A 26,438-nucleotide genomic window follows, 5' to 3' on the forward strand; every position below is an offset into this window, starting at 1 on the left:
AGATTGTACCCGATGAATATGCATTGGACTCGGGGCACTCTTCGTCGTCCGATTGAACGTCCGCTTGAGCGTGCTCGGTTGTGCTCCGCGTTTTCCGGTGTTAGCATCGCTAGCCGGTGAACCTTTATGACGTCGTCATAGCCGCCGCGTCAACGCTTACAACTTCAGCGTCAACCTTGGAGTCACCATCATCATCATCATCGATGATGATCATCGTCGTCATCAATGTGCTCTTGGTCAGCGTTGGTCGATGCCTTTCGTCTTTGAAAAAAATTCCCAAGTGTGAGCTGCTTGCAACCGGTCGCCATTGTTCGCTTCTTCAGCCATCTAGCTCTGCCTCACGTCTTCTACTGCCGCGTCAATGCTTCCAACCTCGGAGTCACCATCATCATCATCGATGATGATCATCGTCGTCATCAATGTGCTCTTTAGCGTTGGTCGATGCCTTTCGTCTTGGAAAAAAACTGCTCGACCGTGAGCTGCTTGCAACCGGTCGCCATGTTCTCTTCCCTTCCCCAGCCATTGTCCCCTCTAGCTCCGCCTCACGTCTTCGACTGACGCCTACCCAACTTGTCAAAAGAGAGTCATTGCTGCCATCTAGGGGCCAAAAATAGTCATTAGGCTAACTAGATCTGCTTGAAACTTTCACCACAGCTGGCCAAGGCTTTCCTCCACCCGTTTAAAAAATAAAAAATAAAAAAATTGGATGACGTCTTTTAACGTCATTGGCGACCCTCCGTAGGTTTTTACTTGACGTCTTTTAACGTCCATGGCAGTGAAAGAGTTAAGGTGTTTCCCTTTTAGAAAAATGTGTATGATATTGGTCAGAGAGAGGGAGGGAGCACATTGCAGCAGTTTTAAAATCGCTGCAGTGGCTCCCTGTGTGTTTTAGGATTGATTTTAAGGTGCTTTTATTAATCTTTAAATGTCTTAACGGTCGTGGGTCAACTTATTTATCTGACCTGCTTTTTTCGTATCAACCGTCGCGGATCCTGAGGTCCTCTGGCCTTTTAACTGTTCCTAGGGTGAGGACCAAAACACACTGTGAGGCTGCATTTAGCCACTATGGTCCTCGCCAATGGAATAGCCTGCCGGAGGGCATCAGGTCTGCAGAGACTGTTGATATTTTTAAGAGGGTGCTCAAGACACACTTTTTTAGTTTGGCATTTAAATGATCTTTTTAACACCTTTTATTTATTTTCCTAGTTCCCAGTTCCTTATCATATTGTCTTTTAGCTTTGTTTTTGCCTTTTATTCTGTTCTCTTTTAGCTTTTAACTGTTTTTATATTATTGTCTTTTAGGTTTTAGCTCCAGTGTTTCCTGGGTGCCTTTCCTCACATGGTTTCTCTGTGCCCCGCCATGTTTCTGTGTGTGTGTGTGTGTGGGGGGGGGGGGGGGGGGTCTTTTTATTGTATTATGAATGTTTAATTGTTTAGCACCTTGAGATGCGTTTTATTGAATGAAAGGTTGCTATGTAAATAAAGTTGATTGATTGGTGCATGATAAGACACAACAACGTTGATGTGGTCATAGTTGTCTAGTGAATAAGTGGCTAGTGTACAGTGTGATCATGACACTTTACTACAATATCTGTATACTGATTCTATTGTTCTCAGTATACCTTTTTTTGCTCACTTTTTTGGTTTTGGTTCTACTTTATGTAGTCAAGATAAGTTACCTACTGTCCTAATGCACATCCACAGCAGCCAACTTCACATCATCTGCAAGTGATCTTCTTGCATTTCGTTTTAAACGTATTTTTGGTGCGCCATGCTCCTGCATCTGCATACCGGATCTCTCTCTCTCTCTGCGCTGTTTAAAGGGAATGAGGGGATGCTGCTTCAATTGTGTGAATCAGATGCGTTCCTTCACATAACGCCATTAACGCCCACTTCTACCCTGCTAGTCTAGAAAAATACTTTTTGCAATTACATCAATGTTGTTTTCAATTAAACACTCCCAGACTTCAGTATTTATACATTTTTTGGTAACTTTTTTTTACATTCAGAAAGTCCACAACTAACTGGTTGAATCAATGGCTATGCTGAATTAAATTAAGACTTTGAGAATATGAGCAATACAACCTGTCTGGCGTAAATCAAATCAATAAGCAAAGGTTTAAGTATCAGATGAGAAATTATTGGATGGGAAGTTTGCATCTTGATAAATAAATTAATGTAAACGTTTATTGAATACAATCTTTTTATGATCCTTCTTTATCAAGACACTATTAATCTGTAATTTAACATTATAATATGAATAATATACACACAAAAACAGCAACACGTCTTTTTCTTTGTAGTATTCCAGCTACCTCGTCAAAGTCCTTGCTTGGTTTCTGGTTGAGATGGTTTTTGGTGAGAAAGGGCTGTCAAAAGTGAACATTTTTATTTCGAATATGAACTACATGATGAAATCTGTCATTATAGGACCTTTTCAAATTTTATAATCAATGTTAAAGATATGGTGATTTACAGGGATCCGGTCCTTAGACCCCTGCTGTTAACAGAGGCAGACTTCTAACTGTTCACGACAATAGAGCTGTGATTACGCCTACACTGCTTTACAAGGTATTTCGTACCTCCCCTACTGTCTGCTCTGCTTCCAACCAAGCAGGCAACTGGTGATTTTACCAGCCCTACTCTCCTACTCTCCCCCTTTCATTTCATGCCTTTCACATCAGCCCCTTCCATGACTGCCTCCCACCTGTGGTGCCATATCACACTTCCACTGACATTTTCTGATGTACAGTAATCCCCCCTCAACCAAGAGGGTTACGTTCCATATCGCCCCGCAATAAGTGAAAATACGCAAAATAGAACTACTATTTAAATACCCCTTAGTCATCTTTTTTTTTTTTTTGCTTTTACGGCACTTATTTTGTTGTTGTGTTTAAACACACTTTCAAAATAATATAAACTAAATTGCATGGGGCAGCCGTGGCCAAGTGGTTAAGATCGTCTTTAATGTAGATAGATGCATATACATGCCAACTTTGCAGATTCACACGGGAGACTCCCACAGCAAGAACAACATTGTAAACATGGCACACGCAACTGGGCAGTACAATGCTAATGAAGGGTTGTGCGTAGAAAAAAAAAAGTTAGGATTTCATAGTGTGCAGAAATGGCAGGAGGACGAAGCAAAAATAATCAGTTACATTAAACATAGGGGTGACACAAAAAGCCATATTTCACCTTTAAAATTAGCCTATCAATAATTAACACCTATTGAGAATGCAACAGTTTCTTTCATCCACATAAATCCAACAGTAAATGTGATATAAAAAAAAGTGATTTATAGCAAGGATAAAAGCTACGCTGAAAGGCAATGTGTGGTTTAGTTAAACAATGTAATGTATTTGTGAATATTTTTACATTGTAAAACACAGGCTTAAGGCAAGTGGTCATAAATATTACAGTACTGTATTTATGTCTAAATGGCTCTGGGGCAGAACAGCTCAGATAAGACCCTGTGGACATCCAAAGTGGATGTCACATGACTATGTGGGCTATATGTAAAACCCATTTTGGTGCTTTAAAAAAAAAACTGTGTTAAATGGAACACTTACTTAAGATGACACATGTCCTAGCCATAAGGAGACAGTTAAAAAAAAAAAGTCATCATTGATTACATGAAGTCCTCTTGATCCCCAAATGTTGCAATTCTACCATGATTTTTTTAAACAGGGCGTCCCTACACTGACACCAAATGTTACAGATACCATTAATGGTATCTTAGCCAATGAGATCAGATCTACCAGCTTCAAATATGCCAGTCGCACCATTCCTGATCAGGAACCCTGGTCTCAAACTTAAAAAATAAATAAATACATGAATAAAAATTAGGCATCCAGACTCTAGTAGTCATTTAGAAAGTATTTTCTCAATTCTAAAATGGTGATAATGTTTACAATTGTACATTGTCACAATGCTATTTGTGCTCCTGAAAATGAAGGTAATTTGCATAATAGGGTTGTAATACTTAAATGGTAAATGGTCTATTAAAGCTGAAAGTCAACACTTTAAATCAATCGTAGGGGTGTATAAAGTATCAAACTGTATTATGTGAAGGAGGCGGCTGAAGTAAACAGAATGAATGGTTAAGAAGTGTTTTTTTCTGGTGACAACATAAGTGTAGAGTAACTTTGTATTTTAGGGTCATTACAGTGCACATATAGTGAAACCTTTTTCTGTTGAACATCTGACAATGATTCTTGTTTGTTGGCATTTTTCTCAGACTCATAGTCATTATTGCTTTTCTTTTTCTCAATTCCCATCTGCCATGGTACATTCAGCCTTAAAAAGCCACCAATTTTCTCCAAACTTCAATTTTGCTTGTCTTTGTCTGATCTGAGCTGTTGTGAAGTAATTACAAAAAGTAAAACACTTTTATTCTAAATCTAATTCTCAATCTTACAAAAGCCAGAATAAATAATACAAACAATATAATAAATACATGAATGAATAAAATATAAAATGTGGGGTTGCTTTACTTCTGGCTATAATTATTATAATTATGATGGCACTGATACTTTCTGACATTCATATTAACAACTAAGATGTAAAGAGAAGTTTGAGGTTTATTTGTGAAGATTTTCATCATTGGTCATTGATTTATCATCCAGGTAGCAGTTGGATGTCAAAAAATGGACAGTTGCACTAGGGCAGGGTTCACTGACCTCCTTGGTACTACTTCTTGGGTACTAATTAATGCGAAGGGATACCAGTTTGACTTCAGCATACTTCTGAAATAACAAATTTGCTGAAATTACCTTTATTAATGTAATTATAATGAATGATATTCATTTATGTGAAGACACTGATCATGTTAATGATTTCTCACAGTAATTAAGAAACATTAATATCCATATGAAACACTTTTTCCTCCCTATAATTCTCTGCCAGTGTTTACATTTTCAAGTGATCACTTTTACAACATTACGAAAAAAAATCACAATGTCCCATCACTAGTGAGCTAATTATTTTAGACCAGGCCTGCAGGCTACTTATTTGGTCCTTGCCCGCGGGCAGCAGGTTGTTGACCCCTGCATGACAGGTCCTTTTATCAGTTGAGGATTGAAACAAATAACATCCTTATCTTCTGATTAGTCTTTTCCCCCAACTGTCTGACCCCAACCTTCCTGTCACAGCTCATGGCTCACTGCCTCCAAATAGCTCAGGCTGTTTGTTTAAATGTAAAGGTAATCAAGTCCAGCATGCCACATGGTTCCACGGAGACCGGAAAAGACAGAGGAGAGGCAGATGGGTCAATCCTTTGGGATGGCTACAAGGACAGGCCACATCAGCAAGTTTGCAACACCTGCCTGATTCTTATGGAAAGTTATCTATCTTGACTGAGAAACTAAATGTAGAGGTAAACAATTTTGTATTCATACACATATTCATTAAAGTTGACACTTGGAGCACTTGGACACTTGATTAGGTATACCCCACATTCAATGTGAATCAAAATGTTTGCTTTTTTAAGATGAATATGCTCAGTTTTGAACATTTCCACAATTCCTCTATAAACATTCTCGTGGTTGCAGTTTGCTGTGGTGTAGAGCTAAAACAGAGTGTTTCTAATATTTGTATTCAGCTCTTGTACTAGATTTAATTTGAATTGTCCAGTGAATGTACATTACCATATACAACACCACTGCTGGAGGCCTACGCCACAACAGCCAAGGCTTTCTGTCAAACCAATAAGCTAGACACTGAAGATCATCCAACTGGTTAAGATACCCCATTTAAAGAGATTCAATGACCCCATTGGAATTAAAAAAAAAAGTGCATCATGGTATAATAAAATATGTGGATTTTGAGAAATCATTGTTTTTCAAAATAGCAAAAATAATTTCACCTTCTACAGAATATCATACAATGAAACAGTTTTACGTTATCTACTTTTTTTCAAGAGGTCGCAAAACAGAATTAAATGCAAATGAGAGTCAAGCTGATTATCATATAAACGCACATATCCTTCGAGGCAAGACTATCTGGCTTTATGTACGTATTTATTTTGCAACATTTTTTTTTAAATTTCTCCATGAAATGTCATAACCGTTTCACACTATAATGACAGAAGGTAGCATAATCATTTTGGAATCTTCATTAGCATCAGTTGTTGCTGTACATTTGTCAACTAGAACAGTTTTACAGAGGCAGTTAGCACAGTAGCTATTAAGCGAGAACACCAGCAGCACTTGTGTGTTGGAACAACAGTGTGATTGGGACGCAAGTCAAGATGCACTTGCATTGGTAAAGAGGGAAAAAATAAAAACAAAAAATCCTAGTGAGGGATCTCCAGCGCAGTAATGTTCCTCTCAGCCAGGAACTGTGGGATGCTCAGGGCATTATGAGTAGCCTCGTTCTCATGGTGAAGCAGTCACAAGTTGTCCCTAACTCAGGGATGTGATTTGACCAAAGTGAAATTATCTGAAAATTTAGCCGGGGGTCTGGGGGCCGCTGGCACCCAGCTAGGTCCAGGTTTTCCGTGTTTTTAAGTACTTTCAATGCACTCACATGACAAAGAAATAGACAAAACAACAGCATAAATGTTCAATGTATATTGAACTATCTCATATAAAATGGCAGTTTTAGTCAACTCAAAATCAGTCACATTCAAAAACATTGGACTGCCTTTGCTTTTAAAAACTATCACTGAGAATATCATCATATCTAACTAATGTGATTACTAAGTTAACACATAAATAATGTTGAAGAGTTCAAATTTCATGAACAAATAATTGTATCATGACCAAATGAAAAGTAACTCATATTAGAGCATACCACAAATGTCTTTGTTATAGCAGAAGATGTTATCTGTCGGAGTCATGTGCATACACAATGAACTACTAAAAAAAAAAAAAAAATAAATAAAAAAAAATCGGATATTTTTTTTGGGGGGGAGATAAAAAAAGAGGAATTCCGCGAATTTGCGGAAAAATCACATCCCTGCTAACTGAACGAAGTAAATGCTACAGGATCTCTTTGTTGAAGTGCTGATTGATCATCTGGCCCACACTGAATGGGAGAACTAGTAGTTTGTTTGGGTTTGAAATATTTTTTGGGGAAAAACATGTGTGGAAACTTTTCAGATACACCCCATAGAACAATAAATACAGAATAATAAAAACTTGATACATTGCCCCAACCTAATACCAGTGTTAGTTGTCAACTTCTATTAAAAAAAAATAACAAAAACTGAATGAACCTATTTTCAAAATAACATTTTGAAAGGATTTCAACATTTTTGCGTATGCCTGGCCATCATTCCATAACACTAAATTACTGACTTTACTGCGAGACTAAACAAGACTTTAACTTTAAACTTAACTTTAACTATCATACTTTCGGATCCATCCACCATCCAGTTCTTGTCAGAGGCTGATTAACACAACATAACTTTCTCAACTGAACTATGCCAAAGTTCCATCTTTTCACAGCACCACCATATGGGATTCAATACACAATTGACTTTTTTTTTTCAAATGATGCCCTGTCTCTCCTCTCTCCTTGACACTCAGTGGGCACTTCTTTTCAAGTCTTTTGTGTGTGTATGTGTGTGTTTTTTACACCACTGTGACCTCTGGACCCCTGAATCTCCCTGTTCTACTGTCTGCTGCTATAGGTACACCACACTCTACAGTATATCCATGTCTCTTTCTATCTGTAGTGTGGACAATGCGGTATTGCCAGGGTAGAAAAAGACTCAATTCCCATGCAGCTTAATGCCTGAGGTGTTTCTCAGCAGAAGAAACACACACTGTGTCAGAAGCAAGGTTATTATAGTTAACGAAAATGAACGAAATAACGAAAAATAAAATTGAGAAGAAAAGAAATGGTCAGCGAATTGAAATTTTAAAAAGTGTGTTTTATAACTAAGTGAAACAAGTTTTAACGTGTTCAAAACAAACAAAAACTACTATTACAGTAGTATACTAGAATTACTATAATCATAGCAAAAATGTATTTTGCTTTCATCTTAGTCCATTATTTTCACACGGGAGCTTTTTGGGTTGATTTGAAATGTATTTATCTTGGTATAGTGCTTGTCTGTTCACCACAAAACCAAAGGTTCAACAGATATCTGGAAGTTGTGGTCCTTTTACTGTTTGTCAGCTAGAAGCAACGCCATCTATCTATTTGTCCGTTGTCCATCCATCCGTTGTTGTCCCAGGTGTTGAGATGGTACAGCCCAACTTTTTAGTCAATTGGGTTTACAATCTAGGGCAAGGGAGCAAAAGTATGACCTCTGTAAACGTGCAAAAATGGGCTAACATTCAAATAGTCATAGCTCACTTCCTGGCTACCAAATACAGACGCTCCCCTACTTACGAACATTCGAGTTACGAACAACGGAACATACGAACATGTCTGCGCGCATGCGCGCATGTCAAAAAATGTTCGGAAAGAGATGCTGTAAGTTAGATTTTGTATTGCGCACCTTTTTCCGAGTACTGTAGTGCTTCTTTCCGCCGCTAATACCGACGCTTGGCGCTGTGAGAGCTCACCCAGCATTGGAGGCTCAGCAACGTGTCGAGGAGGAGGAAGAAGAAGAAACGCCTGTCGCTCATAGATAAAGCCATCGCACTCTTCGAGCAGCAAGACCCAAATATTGAACGTTGCACAAAGGTTGCAAATCAATTGAATGATGCCATACAGTGCTACCGCATCATTTATGATGAAAAAAGAAGAAAACTGTGCAATCGTCGTTAGATCGCTTCTTTCGGCCAGTTTCTAGTAAATCCTCCAAGGAAGATACTCATCAACCCTCATCTTCTTCTCCGCGACCCTCAACTTCTTCCTACATTGAAGTTACGGAGGAGGAAGTAACTTTTGAAGCCCATTCCAGCGACGACGAAGAACCTCTCATGATATAAAATCCTCCTCTTCCTCCTCCATCAAATCCTTAAGCATCGAGTACATCTTCCAAAAGTAAGTTAAACTTCATTTTATTTATCTTATTACGTAGATGTACATACTGTGTGTGTGTCTCTCTCTCTCTCTCTAACATACGTAGTACAGTACTGTACGTATTCTCTTTAAATATAAATTATAATACAAAATATAGCACTGAAGCAACTTACGAACAAATTCACCTTACGAACGATCGCTCGGAACGTAACTCGTTCGTAAGTTGGGGAGCGTCTGTACATGCCAACAGTATTACACGCTACCATGATTATTTCTTGCTGTATGTTGATGTGAGTCATTGAGACTGGCCGATGTCCAAAGTTTTGTGTAATTTAAAGACAATATTCCCGTCTCCAAATTTTACAGTGACGACTATTGATAGGCTGGAGCCACCTATTTAAAAAAATAATAATAATAATAACTGATCAAACTGATAATTCATCAATACCAGAAATTTGTATTTCAGTCCCATGCTGTACAATGAATATGGGCATATTTCATTTTTTGTGAGGGATCAGGTAATATGTCACTGTTGCTTTTAAGTTTGCTATAATTATATATTCCCATCAGCTAACACAGTTGAAAGATGTGTTAATAAAATATCTGTAAAATGATTTGGTCCAAAAATAAATAAATAAATAAATTGGTGTCATTCCTATTGAAAGCAGTCGAAATTAGGATGAACTCATGCTTCATGTAAATAATTGTATGTTAATGTAGGTGGCACTTCACAAAACTTTCTGATATGGAAATGTATTTGGTTATGAAATTCCACACTTGATGGGTGGCCAGGAACTCCAATAACCCAAATATGCAGTAAGTCCATTTTCCATAATATGTCGCCTTTAACGGATCGTCTGTACTTTTTTTTTTGTACGTCTGAGGGTGCTACACGTGTCATCCAATTTTTGCGGCCCCATGTCAAACGAAAGGACATAGGACACTATTAAATCTATGTAGGAGGTGCTAAAAATAAAAAAAATTGTACTTGGGTATGACAGCTTTAAAGTATCAAATTTTTCGTCAGGCCAGATGTGTGTTTAAAATTTGGTGCGTTTTCATTCATGTTTAGGGTCTCAAAAATGTGATCCTGTACGGAGAGTAATCATAATGAGAATTCCTGGCAGTGCTCGCTGCTTGGGTCCTAATTATTTTTTACTTATTTTGAGTGATTCCCAAGAATTTGCAAATAAGTGTCCTATGAAGGGTTCAAGCAATTTCAGTCCTTGCTAAGTACATGAAGGCAGACTACTTTTCTTGAACTCTAACGCCAGGGATTGTTAATTTCTCACGCCCCGTTACAATGCTAGAATGACAATGGCTGCTCCTAAAAGAGAATAAGTGTGCTTTGGTGTTTAAATTCATTACTCGTCTCTTTCAGGAGGTGGCCTTGCCAGCTGAGACAAATTCCAAATTAGGCTATGCTACACCATAAATATTCTCTATGGGTAAATGTACGCAAATGTGTCTTTTAAAGAATTCCTAGTGTCAATCCTGTAGATGTCTCATTTTCACACAGCACAGCCCACTGAGAACTACACACACTACTATTTGCTGTTATCCTTTACTGCACACATAGAACTGAACTGAGCCAATCTGGAAGGAGCGACACCTAAAGTGAGAGTCAAGCTGACAAAGGTAAATGAACAGAGAAACAAAATGTGCTGATAAACTGTGACACTACCATTTGTAATCACTTCATGTAGCTCTGCAGTAGAAAAGGGAGAGGGGAGTGAGATATAAGTACACAAGAAAAGTTCTGCATGTCCAGCGAAGAGTGACACCATTACAAATAAACCAAATTTACATTTTCTGTTTAACAAGGCTGAATACAAAGCCTATTGTGTCGTGACAAATCAATTTAAAAAAAAAACTGCCAAAACTAATGAAACTAAAACAGAATGTTGTGTTTAATCATCAATCTCATTTACAAATGATTATCGCAATTACATCTCCAAAGTCTTAGTTCTAAAGTTGCTTCATCTCTTACTGATCTCAATTAGCAGAGTGGGACAGACGTGCATGTCTGTCTGTCTTTAAATGACATCTTACATATGATATTATGGCATCTCCATTCAATAAAGAAGATTGTGAGACAATATTATGCAACTGCATATGTATTTGAGTATTTTGGTGCTTCAGTTGATGATCGCAGTTCTTGTAAATGTGGGGCTGAAATCCCTGTCAACAACGTTGCTGAATTAATTGAGTCTATGGCTTATGTTATTTATTGTTCTTCTCTCCCTACTGTTATTCTCAATGAGCCAGGCAATACAAGGGGCGAGCATAGAGAAACAGAATGGGGGCGAGCAGTGACCGAGCACATAACTCAATTATACATCACAGCACTTATGTTGGTGGCACCACAAATGGAGGAATGACAGGGTTCACTTGGATGAGAGAGGTGTCTTGGTGGTGAGGCACAAACTTTAGAGTTCTTAATTGTATACAAAATTTCCGCGGGAATTTTTCTAGTTGTATACAAAGATCCATTAAAGGCGACATATTATGGAAAATGAACTTACTGCATATTTGGGTTATTGGAGTTCCTGGACACCCATCAAGTGTGGAATTTCATAACCAAATACATTTCCATATCAGAAAGTTTTGTGAAGTGCCACCTACATTAACATACAATTATTTACATGAGGCATGACTTCATCCTAATTTCGACTGCTTTCAATACGAATGACACCAATTTATTTATTTTTGGACCAAATCATTTTACAGATATTTTATTAACACATCTTTCAACTGTGTTAGCTGATGGGAAAATATAATTATAGCAAAGTTGAAAGCAACAGTGACATATTACCTGATCCCTCACAAAAAAATGAAATATGCCCATATTCATTGTACAGGATGGGACTGAAATACAAATCTCTGGTATTGATGAATTATCAGTTTGATCAGTTATTATTATTATTATTTTTTTTAAATAGGTGGCTCCAGCCTATCAATAGTCGACACTGTAAAATTTGGAGACGGGAATATTGTCTTTAAATTACACAAAACTTTGGACATCGGCCAGTCACAATGACTCACATCAACATACAGCAAGAAATAATCATGGTAGCGTGTAATACTGTTGGCATGTACAGACGCTCCCCAACTTACGAACGAGTTAAGTTCCGAGCGATCGTTCGTAAGGTGAATTTGTTAGTAAGTTGCTTCAGTGCTATATTTTGTATTATAATTTATATTTAAAGAGAATACGTACAGTACTGTACTACGTATGTTAGAGAGAGAGAGCGAGAGACACACACAGTATGTACATGTACGTAATAAGATAAATAAAATGAAGTTTAACTTACTTTTGGAAGATGTACTCGATGCTTAAGGATTTGATGGAGGAGGAGGAGGAGGAAGAGGAGGATTTTATATCATGAGAGGTTCTTCGTCGTCGCTGGAATGGGCTTCAAAAGTTACTTCCTCCTCCGTAACTTCAATGTAGGAAGAAGTTGAGGGTCGCGGAGAAGAAGATGAGGGTTGATGAGTATCTTCCTTGGAGGATTTACTAGAAACTGGCCGAAAGAAGCGATCTAACGACGATTGCACAGTTTTCTTCTTTTTTCATCATAAATGATGCGGTAGCACTGTATGGCATCATTCAATTGATTTGCAACCTTTGTGCAACGTTCAATATTTGGGTCTTGCTGCTCGAAGAGTGCGATGGCTTTATCTATGAGCGACGGGCGTTTCTTCTTCTTCCTCCTCCTCGACACGTTGCTGAGCCTCCAATGCTGGGTGAGCTCTCACAGCACCAAGCGTCGGTATTAGCGGCGGAAAGAAGCACTAAAGTACTCGGAAAAAGGTGCGCAATAAAAAATCGAACTTACAGCATCTCTTTCCGAACATTTTTTGACATGCGCGCATGCGCGCAGACATGTTCGTATGTACTGTTGTTCGTAACTCGAATGTTCGTAAGTAGGGGAGCGTCTGTACTGGTATTACGTGCCCATTAGTCAAGTTAATATAATGCTGAATTCAGGTTTTGATGTATTTGTGAATGTGTATAACATTGGTGTTGGGCTGAAACCTTGCACCTCCAAAATAGTCACTTTTCAGGAGTCCCAAATATGGTGTGTTTGTTCAGCCATTAACATTGTATTATCAAAGAGAACAAGTCATTTTCTATGCTTTGGTCAATAAATTGTAAAAAAATAACACACACTGACCAATAGCATAGATTTTTGAAGAAAAAATATATGAAATTGACCAAATTGTGACTTATGAGGTTTCTGCCAGCGATAAGATATATTGTAGGGTTGTGCATAATACTTGGAAAATTGGTGAAGTAGCCATTTACATATCTCTTGGCTACTAATTTATGATGCATATTATATAACTATACAACCTTGTGTAATACATTTATTTGTGCTAGCACCGAAAGTGACAATGTGTGTTTATAGCAACTGACTGAAGAATATGAAGTTTCATACCTCTTATTAAGTAGACAATGTGCAGCTTTTGTCATCACATCGAGCTACAATTGTAGCCGATGTGCTCTGCATTGGCAGTTACAGTTAAGAGATAATTTTTCTACAACCATTTATGGTGTTGATATGTGTGAGATAGGCAGAAGTGAAACTTACAAAAATTGTGAGGGGTATATATTTTGATTATGCTGTTCTGAAAACAAGTACATTTCCCAACACGACTTTCATACCATCCATCCATCTAATCAAATTAACCTAGCATGCTTGTTTTTGGAATGTGGAAGGGAATCAGAGTACCTTAAAAAAACATATAAGCACAAGTAGAACAAGCTACAGAGAAAAGTTTAAGCAAATATTGGAACCAGAACCTGTGACCTTGAGCCTACCACATGCACCACTCACTGTGCGGTCTCAGACTGCAAATAAAAAAGCATATTTTAATGAATGCCGCTTACCCTTCTTTGAATTGTGGGAGCATGTCTTCTAGAGTGGGTTTGATAAAATTACAAAGGCTATAAAGTTCTATTATATGGAAAATCCGGACATGCCCAGCAGATTAATGGCACTTATACTTCCAGCACACTATTGTTCCCCCAAACACGCTTACATTACAATGTATAGATAACTCGTGCGTCTACAAAACCGAAGCGACTAAAAAGATGCACAACCATCATCTTGTTAGTAAAACCTTGTCAGAATTCTCAGTTCTGCCAAGTGAGTGTCATTGCAAAGGAGAGAGCCGAAGGCATTGTGGGGGCTGGGATGGAGGGGAGGGTCCCCACACACTTGAAAGAAAAGGCAGAGAGGGACTGACAGGTTGATTTATTCAAAGAGTAAGGAGTGGGTGAATCAAACTTTAATGGCTTTTGGGAGTGCAAGCCGTTCTCTCCCTCCCTTCAATCTTGCCCCACTCTTGCCGTCTTTTCTTGTCTGCACCCACTTTCCTTTCTTTACCTCCCTTTTTCTCACGTCTCTCTCTCTCTCTCTCTCTCTATCTATCCCTCTCTATCGCTCTCTGGTCACTCTATAACAAAAGCCTCTCCTTTTTGACAGATAAATATGCACTCATCTCGACATAGCTTGTAAATCAAGGTGCTCTTCATGCTCACTGAGCTAAATGACAGAAAAATAAATAGAGAAAGAAGAGGTGATTTAACATCGCAAGTCACATAGTGCATGTAATGCCTCTGTAGCATTTTTAGCGTTAACCCCTGACATGCAAAAGATGCGAGGAAAGGTTGTTGTACAGGCCAAACAACACACATATGCTGATTGTTGCCCTAAAATCTTTACAATTAGTTTATACTTACAGGTTCAATTATAGGGATATTCGATGCTACTTTGTGAGTACTCAACTCGTCAGTAGTCACCGATACCAAGTACTGATGCCACTAGTACTTTGATGAAAAAAATGTCCCAAAAAACAATGACATATAATATTTAAGAAAGACCTTTATACTCCAATATAATATTTTCATTTAATGGCAATTTTTTATTCTTCTAATTCCGGGTATCGGTTCAGTACTCGCCCATCCCTATTCAATACAACTACAGAACTTTTAAAGGTTTAACAAAGTCAGTCAAGTCAATCTCCAACTTCTTTGTGAAGGTACTTTGCATCCATCCATTTACTGTAGAACTTGTCCTCATTAGTGTTCCAGGGGAGTGTAATTTGAACCATTGACATTCCGATATGAAACAAAAAAGTCAAAATACCACATTGTACTGTAGCTATGTGATTTTATACAGACTGTGAAAGCAGTCTGGCTTTCTTGATAAACACTATGCTCTGTCAGTATGGGATGCCTACATTTGGGTTTTAGACAGTGAAGGCGCATATTCTGACATCCATAAAACAAATCAGTGGTGCATTCCCTGCTGCTTTCCTGCGCATTGATGAGCAGTGGAGCTGAACTGTTTATCTGTGGATATGTGCTCTGATATTTAACTAGACAATACTATTATACAGGAAAACAGGTGTTTATCATACTTGAAATGCTTTTTTTGTTGTCTCACATCAATAATCCCCCAAACCCCTGTTTGGACCGTTATTACTTTACAATTTATTGTTTGTAACCGTTGGAAGGAATCTTACCAGTAAACTTGAAAATTATTACTTTATAATCACATGTGTGTGTTTTCTTATCAAAAGGGCAAAAATGAAACGGAGTTATTATCAAAGTACAGAATAATATTAAAATCGTTTTCATTTATTATTGCTGTTTCAGTTTTTTCTTTTACCAAATGGAAGCTCAAAGAAGCTACCTTTACAAGGAAATGAAGGCTTCCAACAGAGAGAACTGTATATCTGTACATATAAAGCTACACAATCAAACATAACAAGCTTCATGCATGAAGAGAGAAACAGCTTACTGAGTTGTTTCTGTTTGAAATCAATGTGCAAACAGCTGGTTTAACAGCTTGAGTCTGAGGAAAATGTTACCATATGCACTGTACCGGCGTCAAATGAGTGAGTGGGATTTGAAAATACCATATTAGTTTGTGGAGAGGCTCATCATGTTACTGTAAGATCAGAACTGGCGGGCATAAACAAAAGAGCAGATGGATAAAACTGTAATGGAAGACAAAAGAAAATATTGACAGGAAGACACAATCAGGCAGGATCTGATCTGTGTACTGGTAACTGACATCAATGAGGTGGTCTGTGGGCTTTAGTGTTTGAGAAAAAAAAATACATTTGCAAAAATAAAAAAATAAAAAGTAACCCTTAAGTCATTTATTTACCTGGATTGCTACATACATTTTCCTAAACTCACTAATGCCACACAACTAATGATAACGTTCCATGTTTTACCAAACATAACATGCAAACAGTGAAGGTTAAAAAAAAAAGTATGTGAACCCTTGTCTTTATCAATTTACCTTTGCAGATTATGAGAACCTTTGAATTGAACATGGAAAAAAATTGAATTGCTTGTGCGCAGACTGTGTTTTTCTACTGTTGTAACTTATTGAATATAAAGATCGTTATGCATTTTATGACCAATTTATGCAAAAATCCATGTAATTCCCAATGGTTCACATGCTTTAGCTGCAACTTTATATGAGCTATAAAACTGGATTGACATGTGCCCTAAGCGGAGAAGAAATCTGTTCTGGACCAGAAGACACATACAACAACCTATTTCAACGTAATATTAAAATGCAGGAAAAAGCAGCTTCAGGGACCATTTATGATCTTCTTGCGGCCATTTTGTCAAACAAATGTTGGAACTAGCCTATATAATCAGTGAAGACGGTGGTGTCCTTCCTCTCAGAGACCAAAGACTTTAGCCAGAAGGCAAACATTCTATCCACAGAATCGCCCACTTCCTTTACTTCTCCACTGAATAAAGTTACATCCATTGAAGGACGGTTTATACAGTCGAAATTGTGTGTGTTGGAAAACAAGGGTATAGCACTAATGCAGGCTATGGTACAAAAAGAAAGTCTATAGTTAAAACGAAAGAGACGTGATAGACTGTAGTTCAAAATAACGTAGGTAAATGAGAGTTATTTGACAGGTCATTGAATGCCTTAAGTACTGAATGAATGGAGCCTAGAGTTAAAAGCAAACATGGTGCATAAGCATTTCCCTGTTATGCTGCACACAAATGGACTAAGCTGCCAACAGAACTGAAGTTAGCCCGAAGACTAAATGACTATACAGTGTGAATCGAGGTTAAAAAATATTTTTCCAAATACTTATGATTAAATGCTGTTTTGTAACTATGTGAAGCACATTGTGTATATGAAATGTGCTAAATAAATAAAGCTGCCTTGCCTTACCTTAAAGGTAGCGCATGAAAAGGCAGAGACTAAATTAAGTACTGACACATGAGAATATTTAGTGATTTCAAAATATAGAGGGAGGTAAGCGAAAGGAGGGTACATATAATAGAATCCTGCAAAAGAAAAAAGTTATAAAGAGTAGCCAGCGATGGATAAAATATTGAGTGTCTCATTTAATCTTTTTACTTCATATTCACCCGCACCCTTTCTCCTTAAATCCCACATCCCTCCCTATGGAGCTCAGGGTCTTAGTGTCAGGCAGAATTCTCTTTGAGACCTGAGCCAGTCAACCAGTAGCCACTCAACTCCACAGCCACAACAATCTATTACAATACAGGAGAGACAGCGAGAGCAGACACTGAGCCAATATTGGGCTGGCTAAATCCCATTCATTGTTAATATCGGGTGCACTTGTTTCAGTCAGAAAGTATGTGATTCGTGTGTGTGTTTATTATATCAATAATGAAGTTTTTTTTTGTCTCATTTCAGTTGTGTATGAAAGCAGGAAATGTACAGACCAATACGAGCATTGCACCCTCCACCGTTCATAAGATTTATTAAGATCAGCTTTGCAAAACTGAGCAAGTGGGTGTGCGAGATAGAAGAGCTGAAGCAATCTTCTCACATTCAAACATTTCTCTAATTGGGATACTAGTTCATAAAAGTGCTCGCCAGGACAAAATATTTGAAACTGAATTATGACACATTTTCCCTGACCTCGCTTTAAATATTTTTTTAACAGATCCCTGCCTATTGTATCCCCCCAGATAGTCAAATTTCTGGATCAATAGAGTTGATATTTTCACTGTATGGAATTTTGAAATAGTAATAATCCTAGTCAGGTTTAAGACTGTAACCATCTGCTGTTCAATCCAAACATTATTCCTGGGGATATTTAAAATTCTGGCATTCAGACTCTGGTGGCTGAGTGTGTGGTGTGGTCTTACAGTTCATTAACACATACAGAGGAAACACTAGAAGCCCACCTGCTTCCCTTCACCCTTTTTATGACTACAAATTAAAATGACATTAAGACGGACGACCTCCAGGGCTGCTTGATTTGTTAAACACATTGCACTTTATACAGTGCTACTTGTCTTCTCCAACTGCGGGGTTATTTTCTGCATTTTTGAGCCAAATGGGACTTTTTTTTAATGAAAACATCCTTACCCATTTACCCAAATCTTTACAGCTTTAGAAAGATGTGCCACAATGTAGTGCTTTTAAGGGTACTACCAGCGTACTATACTTGGTGCCATGTATTAGTTAAGTAGAATTGAGGTGACGTGACAACAATGAAGATCATTGATTGGTAAATAATTGTTGAAGCGTTTTGCTTTGATTGGTTGCCTCCATGCAGTTTGAAGCATCCAAAATCGGTGAAATGCTATTTTTGTATATCTGTGATTTTCTTAATGAATGTTCAATTGCGTTGCCAGAGGGGAGTATTAGCTCCTCTGCAGAGGTTTACTTACAACAATTTTATAGACAAATGATACTAGTTGTAGCACAGAATTGCGAGAGGCCAAAATATTTGCTTCTTGGTTTGTGGGCGAATAAAAATAATAATTGAGTAGCACTGCTGTCAAGTGAACATAATTCTTCTAAATTTGACATACCGCAGAAAAGAATGTTGTTGTCAACCATGCCAAATATGAATTATTAAAAAAAAAGTGTCTTCAAAATTGTGGAAAAATTAAGCCATTGTCTCCATGCAAGTGGGCATGTCCACCTTTGACTATCACCTCTCCCCTCCCCCACCTCTTGCACCTTTCTCTCCATGCTGTGCGCGCACTCATGGCTGACAATGAGGCGCTCTAAAGCGGCCGCACCAACACGAAACCCCTGTCTATCATTGGGTATCACTGGCATTGGGTTATAGCCTTTTCCCCTCGCTCCTCCGCCTTTCTATCTGTGATGTGTGTGCACTTACAGCCAACAACGAGGCACTCTAAAGTGAATATATGAAGTGAATATGCATTGTTGGGGAGTAGGCATAGCTAGATAGATAACTGTACATCTTCTTAAACAGTAAGGGGGCTCACGCCCGACACCAAATGTATCACTGGATCCTGTTTTTGCCACGCTCAAAAAAAATTGGAAAAAACTAAATAAGTGAAAAAAAACAGGTTTGAATCTCCAAAAATGTAAAAATATTATGGTATTACAAATTATTTTTGCAGGTTAAAACTTTGCAATAGCCTTTATTATTATTATTATTTGGCATTAACTAAAGTCCCACTCGTAACATTATGCAACTCTCTCGTGTACTGTGGTATGTTACATCATGATCGAGTGATGTCACGGCACGTTTGCTTCACGAACCATTTTGTATCATGGGGTCAATGAGGCCTTATAAAGCAGCTCCGAAAATATGCACAGAAACAAGGGTGGAGAAAGCAGTACAAGAAAGGTGACATGGTGAAATCACTTCCTAAAGCAGACAGCTCAATTTGAACTGCCCCTCATTCTTAATGCAACCCACAAGATTGAACTTGCTGGGTGTGTGCTATTAGACAAGACACATTGACAAACCCATTAGGATAAGTAATAAGAATCTAACTTAGGAGTAGAGCGAAAACATTACCAGCTAGTGGCCCAGTCTAAATGGTCCTCTTTATTTGCTTGGCTTTAAGGATTGGGGAGAGAAAACCCCGGCGACTTTGAAGATTTGGTGAAAACTCAGAAAATTATGGACTCAATATGAACACAAGGTGTGTGTGTGTGTGTGTGTGTTTTGTTTGTGAGTGTGTGGATTTAGCTCCCTATTTGAAGTCCTGCACTCCACTCTGGCAATTACTTCATATCATGGATTAGATGAGGGAGAGGGCAAAGAGGAGAAGGATGGAGAGTAGTGAGGTACCATATCTAGCGAGAGGTCAGAGAAGCACAGAAACGTGTTACGGGAAAACAGCTTGAGGTCTCTCAAAAAAGAATATTTTCATTCCTACAAGGTAGATTGTACAGTCTCTCAAAACATGAATTTAAGCAAATTACACAAATTGGGGGGAGTGAGATGGCCGATGCAGTAAAATGCAAACAAAATTATTTTTATCATCAGTTTGACATCCTTAAGCTACAGGTAGTTCCTCCATGTTTACTGGATTTTCATATATCCTTTTTTTTTCTTTTTTTTTCTCAGGAAAGCTCAGTATTGTTCATTCGATTTGACATATATCCTAGGTTCTAACTGCTCTTATTTGACCTGTCATTTGCAATTCTGATTCTCATTACAATTTTTATGTGATGTATTGCAATTTTGATTCAGATCTTCAGCATGGAAATGGTGAACCTGTGAAATAAAAGTGCAACGCCAGCCACTGATTTATTCATCATAATGCAGAAGTAAGTAACTTATTCTCTCATTTTCTTTCAGCCTTACCTCTGGGATGTGGACAGTGTAAGGCTGCCCATGGAAGATCGGTGCATTATCATTCACATCTCCAATTTGGATGTTGACTGTGTCTTTGACCACCTGAGGAGGAAATATATGGGTCAAAATCTGTTCTCAACAAACCCAACTTTTGAGAGGAATAATACAATAGAGTAGAGAGTTTATCTTATACAGCTCATTTAAATATAATTTAAAGAAATTTCTAATTGACAAATTTGTCAACATTAACTCATTCAATGCCATTGACGGCTATAGACGTCAAAAATTCATTTGAACTATTTCTATTAGTTTGACATTTTGCCCCACTTTTCTTAACAAAAAAAAAAACTAGATTTTTTTTTTTTGGGGGGGGGGTATTAGAACAGATATAAAATTAGTGATTAATTGTATTTATTTATTATGTAATTAATTTTTGATTAATTAAAATATTTTTTTCTTAAAAAAAAACATTAATTTTTTTTTTTTAATTTAAATCGTGAATTAACTAGTGAAGTCATGCGATTAATTACATTTAAAAACTGCAATCGCCCGACACCCCTAATTTTTATTTATTTTTTCTTTAAAAAAAAAGTAATGTTTTTTTTAAGAAAAAATAAATACAAATTAGGGGCATCAGGCAATTACAATTTGTAATCGTAATTAATCGCATGACTTCACTAGTTAACTCACAAATTTTATATCTGTTCTGAATGTACAAAAAAATTCTAGGTTTTCATATTCTTGTTAACAAAAATGAAAAAAAAATTAAAAAAAATAATATTAAAATAATAAAAATAGTTCAAATGAATTTTTGACATCTATAGCTGTCAATGGCAGTGAATGAGTTAATGCCTTTTGTAAGGTTAATAGTCATGTGTAATGTTGCTGTTTTTTTATGCATCTTTATTTTGTTTTCCTGTTTTGTTTTGTTTTAATATCATGTCACATTGTCATGTTCCTTCCGGGACTGTCAATGGAAATGACCCTTTTGGCTATATATATATATATATATATATTTTTTTTTTTAAGATGAAAAGAAAGGAAAAAAGAAACATTTAGGCTAATGAGGATCACAAGCATTTTATCAAATAGGGTTATCTTTATGCCAGTGAGGTCAAAGGGCACATTAGTTTATTTGCATGCAAGGCTTTCTATCATCTTTTATTGATTTTCTATCAATTTGCTCTCTGTCTTATTCATTACTTGCAATTGCGCATTCAGATGCAGATGTTATAAATCTTTAAAGAGTCTTAAAGTCAATTTGCTGTCTTAGAATTTCACAAAGAATTCTTGTGTTCTCAATGCCCACTTTGGGTACTTTTAAACCATTGGCAGCTTGACAATACAGGGGGGCTCGGGCGCTGCCCTACCGCCCAGCTGAGTCACATTGAAAAGGACCAAAATAAAATAATGAAAATGAAAATTACTCGCTCCCCACCTCCTGAGACCCGTACGGAAGGAATGAAGGAAAAACTAAAGCCCTCAATTACAATGGCCAGTCTGATGATTTCTATTTTTGAATTTTTTATTCTGAACAATCACAATGTGTTACGAGCGTAATTCCACCACATTTGGCAGCTCTGTGTTTGCCACATAAGCACCATCCCATTCACAGTTTTGCCTTTCAATGTGTAGCCGGACAGACGGACGGACGGACAATAATAGATAGATAGATAGATGGATGGATGGATGGATGGACAGATAGATAGATAGATAGATAGATAGATAGATAGATAGATAGATAGATAGATAGATAGATAGATAGATAGATAGATAGATGGATAGATAGATAGATAGATAGATAGTTCATCCTATCGATCGATCATCAGCCGGCACTGCTTTAAACCATCTTTTGATTTGATCATCCCTTTCCCTGTGCTGCCTCAATATATTTAAAGTAGGGATGTGGGCATCATGTATGAAGGAGAAAAGAAAGGTGCTTCAGTTTAAAGATTAAATATATGATCTTGAGAGTAAAAGGAAAGATTTGATATTCAGGGCTTAACAAAAGTATTTGATTTGCAGCCAAAGTAAGGTTTATTCCACGGTTGCCCTAAATTTACACCAATGGTTACCAAACCACTGTACTGTATTTTTCCTTCTGTTGTGGTTAATTTCACAGTATGTACAGCATACAGCAGTAGATCTGCAACCAAAAATCACATTTTGTAAATACTGTACTAAAATGTAGTTGTTATTGTTATCAATAAATATTCAAATTTTCTGTTTCACTAACAATGATGTTAAATGCGATATTGCTATATTATATAATTGTATTCCTTAACAGAAAAATATGTTTTAGCGATTGAACGTCAGTTACTCTTGATTACGGTAATTTATCATTTCTCAATGAAGCCCAGTAGTCAGCTCAAATTGAGGTTTGAAAAGTGAATTCAATCTGAAATTCATCCTACCTGTTCAAAATGAACATTGAAGGAGCATTTAATGTTATAGGATGCTCTCTTCTCTTGATCTTTCTATAATAGGCGAGTCACTTACGGGCGCTCACAGTCAGCAGCCTGTTGAAGCAGCTTCAAATCACTTTCTCTATTATTCTTTTTTTCTTTCTATTACCCATTCCTTCAGTCTGAGATGATTCACCCACAAAACTTTGTTTCTGCTGCGGTTGTTTTGTTACATGGCTCTTTAAATAAAATTAAGCTGACCTAGTACAAAGGGTTGGTTATATAAAGGTACCCTGTCGGTTTCAGTAATTAGTATGTATAATGAGGGACATAATAGAAGAATATTCATCCATTACCTCTTGAATGTCGCTCACATAGAATTCAACCTGCATCTCTGACTTGGTCTGAAAAATACAAAATACATATCAGTGCAAATTTTGCAAGCACTTTCAAAAGACACCACAAGTACAATTATGACGGCATATTAGGGCCACGTATAAATATATATTTTTCTAGAGGGCGGGGACAATATTCAGAGAAAAAAACTCACACATTTGCCACTTCATAAATTCGCAAATTTGGCACTTTATAAAGTGGCAAATTTATGAGATAAAACTTGTACATTTGCGACTATTAAGAGGCAGATTTGCGAGACAAGAAACTCAGAAAATTACGAGAAATACACATAGTGTACTACTTGTGCAAATACTTTTCGGTTGGGTTTTCAAATAAAGAGATAGTAATGGCTTTAACCATATCATGTTAAGCATTCAAACTTTGAAGCGGGTACTGCCAATGGCAAAGACGCTTTGCAAAGGTCCACACCCTGATGATCAAACAGTTAAGTTAATTTGTTTAAATATATATTTACTAGTACATTTATGTTTTCCGATTTATTATTTACGCATTCATACATTGTGGTATTTTTTTGTACAAGTAGCTAAGTTGATGTATCAAATCTGCTTCTCTCCGTCATTCACTTGTATTTACCTAAAGTATGCTAGCTTCTCATTGGTTAGTGTTTAGTCAGCTGATAGTGGATCAGGAAGTGTTGTCGCTCTATCTGCCATGTATGAGTAAAGTTTAAATTAACCCCTTCAGATCCATAGATGGTTGCAGTGGACATGACATATTTGCATATCTAAACTAATAAAACGCATCATTTGAATGAGGTCAACACTTCTGGTTTATGATTGGATCTCAACTAACCAATCCCAATGGCAAGTTGATTTGCATGATGTTCATGTTAAAAATGTTGCATATAAGCTTGGTAAGTTACACGTTACAGCCATAATATCCTGGCGTCCACTATAACAACTAAAAACATCAGATACCCCCCACCACCCAAAAAAACAAACAGTTCCATGCTGTTTTTATGTGGGAAAAGAGTCCAAATCAGCACAAAACAAGAAAGAAATTTTGCTGTCAGAATTTTTTTTGAAAATAGGGGCCACCAATGAATCCTCACATTAGACTATAGCTACGCGACATGTATTTCTCATAAGTTTCTGAATTTTTTTCGAGCAAATCTGCCACTTTATAAAGTCGCAAATTTGCCACCTTATAAACTTATAAACTAAAAGTTGTTTTTCTGAATATTACCCCCACACTCTCAAAAAATGTATTTATACGTGACCCTAATATGCCGTCGTACAATTGCTTCCTTGAGGCAACAACATTCTTTTTATTCAAACATTTTAAGCTCAAAACCTATAAAAAGAATTTTAGACTGTCAATTGGAAGAAGTCAGAGTTGCTAGTAAGCTTGTGTGATCTTACCTCGCGATCAAGCTGCTGTCGAAGCCACACAACACCCGTTTCTTTGTTCACTGAAAAATACCGCATTGCCTCCTCTCCTGAAACCCCAAACATGAGTGGCTCCCCTTCAGGGTCACTTGCCTTCAGTTGGGCCACTGAGGAACCTGTCAGAGAGAAACACAGCTGATCTAATGTGCATCAACATCCACAAATTTCACTATTGGTACCTTTTTTTTTTTTTATCTTTAATGTGTCAATCTAAAAGCATATTATCTAGTTTTATACCTATGCAACACGTTCTCCAATTGTTTGGATGTTCAAAAAACTGTTCAAAATACTCAGGCAAAAGTCCTTGAAACTTGCATGTTGTACAGATTTACAAACTTGCATGTTGTACAGATTTACTTTACAAATCATTATCTTAACATCAAGGCCCAAACAAGGTTCAGGCTAACATTTTTAACTAGCAATGTCATGGAATTCAAATGAAATGAAAGCATTGGCAGCCAACAAAAACAACAAAATGAAAAACCATTGAATGTGAATGTAGAACAAATGAATGTAGAACATCCCATATCTAAATATTTAATAATTTTCAAATCACAATTTACTCTTTGAGTCTTTCAAGCACTCTACCTGTTGCTATGAGCGATGCATGCAACCGCAACTAATTACATTTGAATTTTGTGTGTGGTTCAATTGAATGTCTGAAGTAAGGTTCTTCCTGAATCCTCAGCCTGCATTTGGAATGTGTTTGATAATGGTGCCTCATTTGCTTCTTTAATTTCGAAGCACACAATATAAACCTTGATGTGCCACTTTAGTGTTAAATATGCTCAATATTTATGACACCAGCAACGACACATGGGAAGAAATGTGTTGCTTATTGTTCATTCTCTTTCTTCTGGATGTGGATAAAGATGTAATTACATAGAGTAACCAATGAGTGCGTCCATACACACCACACATGCTCATCATCGCATCATCAATAGACTGGAAGCAAAGCTAACATCAGTCCGGTTATTTGCGCACCAAACTGCTTCACATAACAAGCAATTAGGCTTCACGATTACACTCCCTTCTTGTTATATTAATTCACCCTATTTTCCTATAAAATAGTGGCTAAAATGACTAATTAATATCAGGATTTATGAACCCCTCTCTTTACGTCTAATGAGATTTATGCAAATTCAGCTACTTTCAATATAATTTATAATTTGGTAGAAGACGGTGCAAATTAAGCATTCTACCTCATAGTCATCAATAATTTTTCCCCCCTCCTCTGTCTGCTGTATATGGGTAGGCATACTTTCAATAACAAATGGTCACTCAGGACTAATGGTATGTATGAAAACCACTTATGGAACATTAACTCCAACTTTGGAAAACAGTGTTGAACTATGGCCAGTCAGTCTACAGGGAATAATTGATTGTATACACCCAATAAAATGATTACAGCTACGATACTGTATGCAGCATGTGTACACGTTGGGCCACAAACTGTCTAGTAAAAGTTGCCTCAATGTATTTACTGTATACAATTACATCACTATCGAGCTATACTTGAATTTGATCTGTAGAATAAATTTTGTTTCATGTTATGTCTTGTTTTCTTGTGTTCCACGTTTCCTGTCTTGTCTTACTCGTTAGGTTTTTCTTTCCACCTGTTCTTGTCAGGCCAGTCCCCTGTGTCTACCAATCAGCTCCCTCAGTCACTGATGTGTTAATCAGGTGTAGCTCGTTGTCTCAT

At 37.2% G+C, this 26,438-nt stretch overlaps 1 protein-coding gene across 5 annotated transcripts in view; it reads right to left on the minus strand.

Moving 5' to 3' along the window:
- Positions 1-26,438, minus strand: part of cdh23 (cadherin-related 23) — a 172,218-nt gene that overhangs the window by 109,088 nt on the left and 36,692 nt on the right. For all 5 annotated transcript variants that reach the window (XR_013296236.1, XM_077582265.1, XM_077582262.1 and 2 more), the window contains exons 4-6: positions 24,710-24,852; positions 23,288-23,335; positions 20,536-20,628 (exon numbers count right to left, since the gene is read on the minus strand). Coding sequence is in view for 4 of the 5 variants with exons in the window: in XM_077582265.1 (XP_077438391.1) it covers positions 20,536-20,628; positions 23,288-23,335; positions 24,710-24,852 (284 nt within the window). In the remaining variant the exon portion in view is untranslated. The remainder of the gene's footprint in view (positions 1-20,535; positions 20,629-23,287; positions 23,336-24,709; positions 24,853-26,438) is intronic.

This window comes from Vanacampus margaritifer, chromosome 12 (genome assembly GCF_051991255.1).
Source record: "Vanacampus margaritifer isolate UIUO_Vmar chromosome 12, RoL_Vmar_1.0, whole genome shotgun sequence".
NCBI lineage: Eukaryota > Metazoa > Chordata > Actinopteri > Syngnathiformes > Syngnathidae > Vanacampus > Vanacampus margaritifer.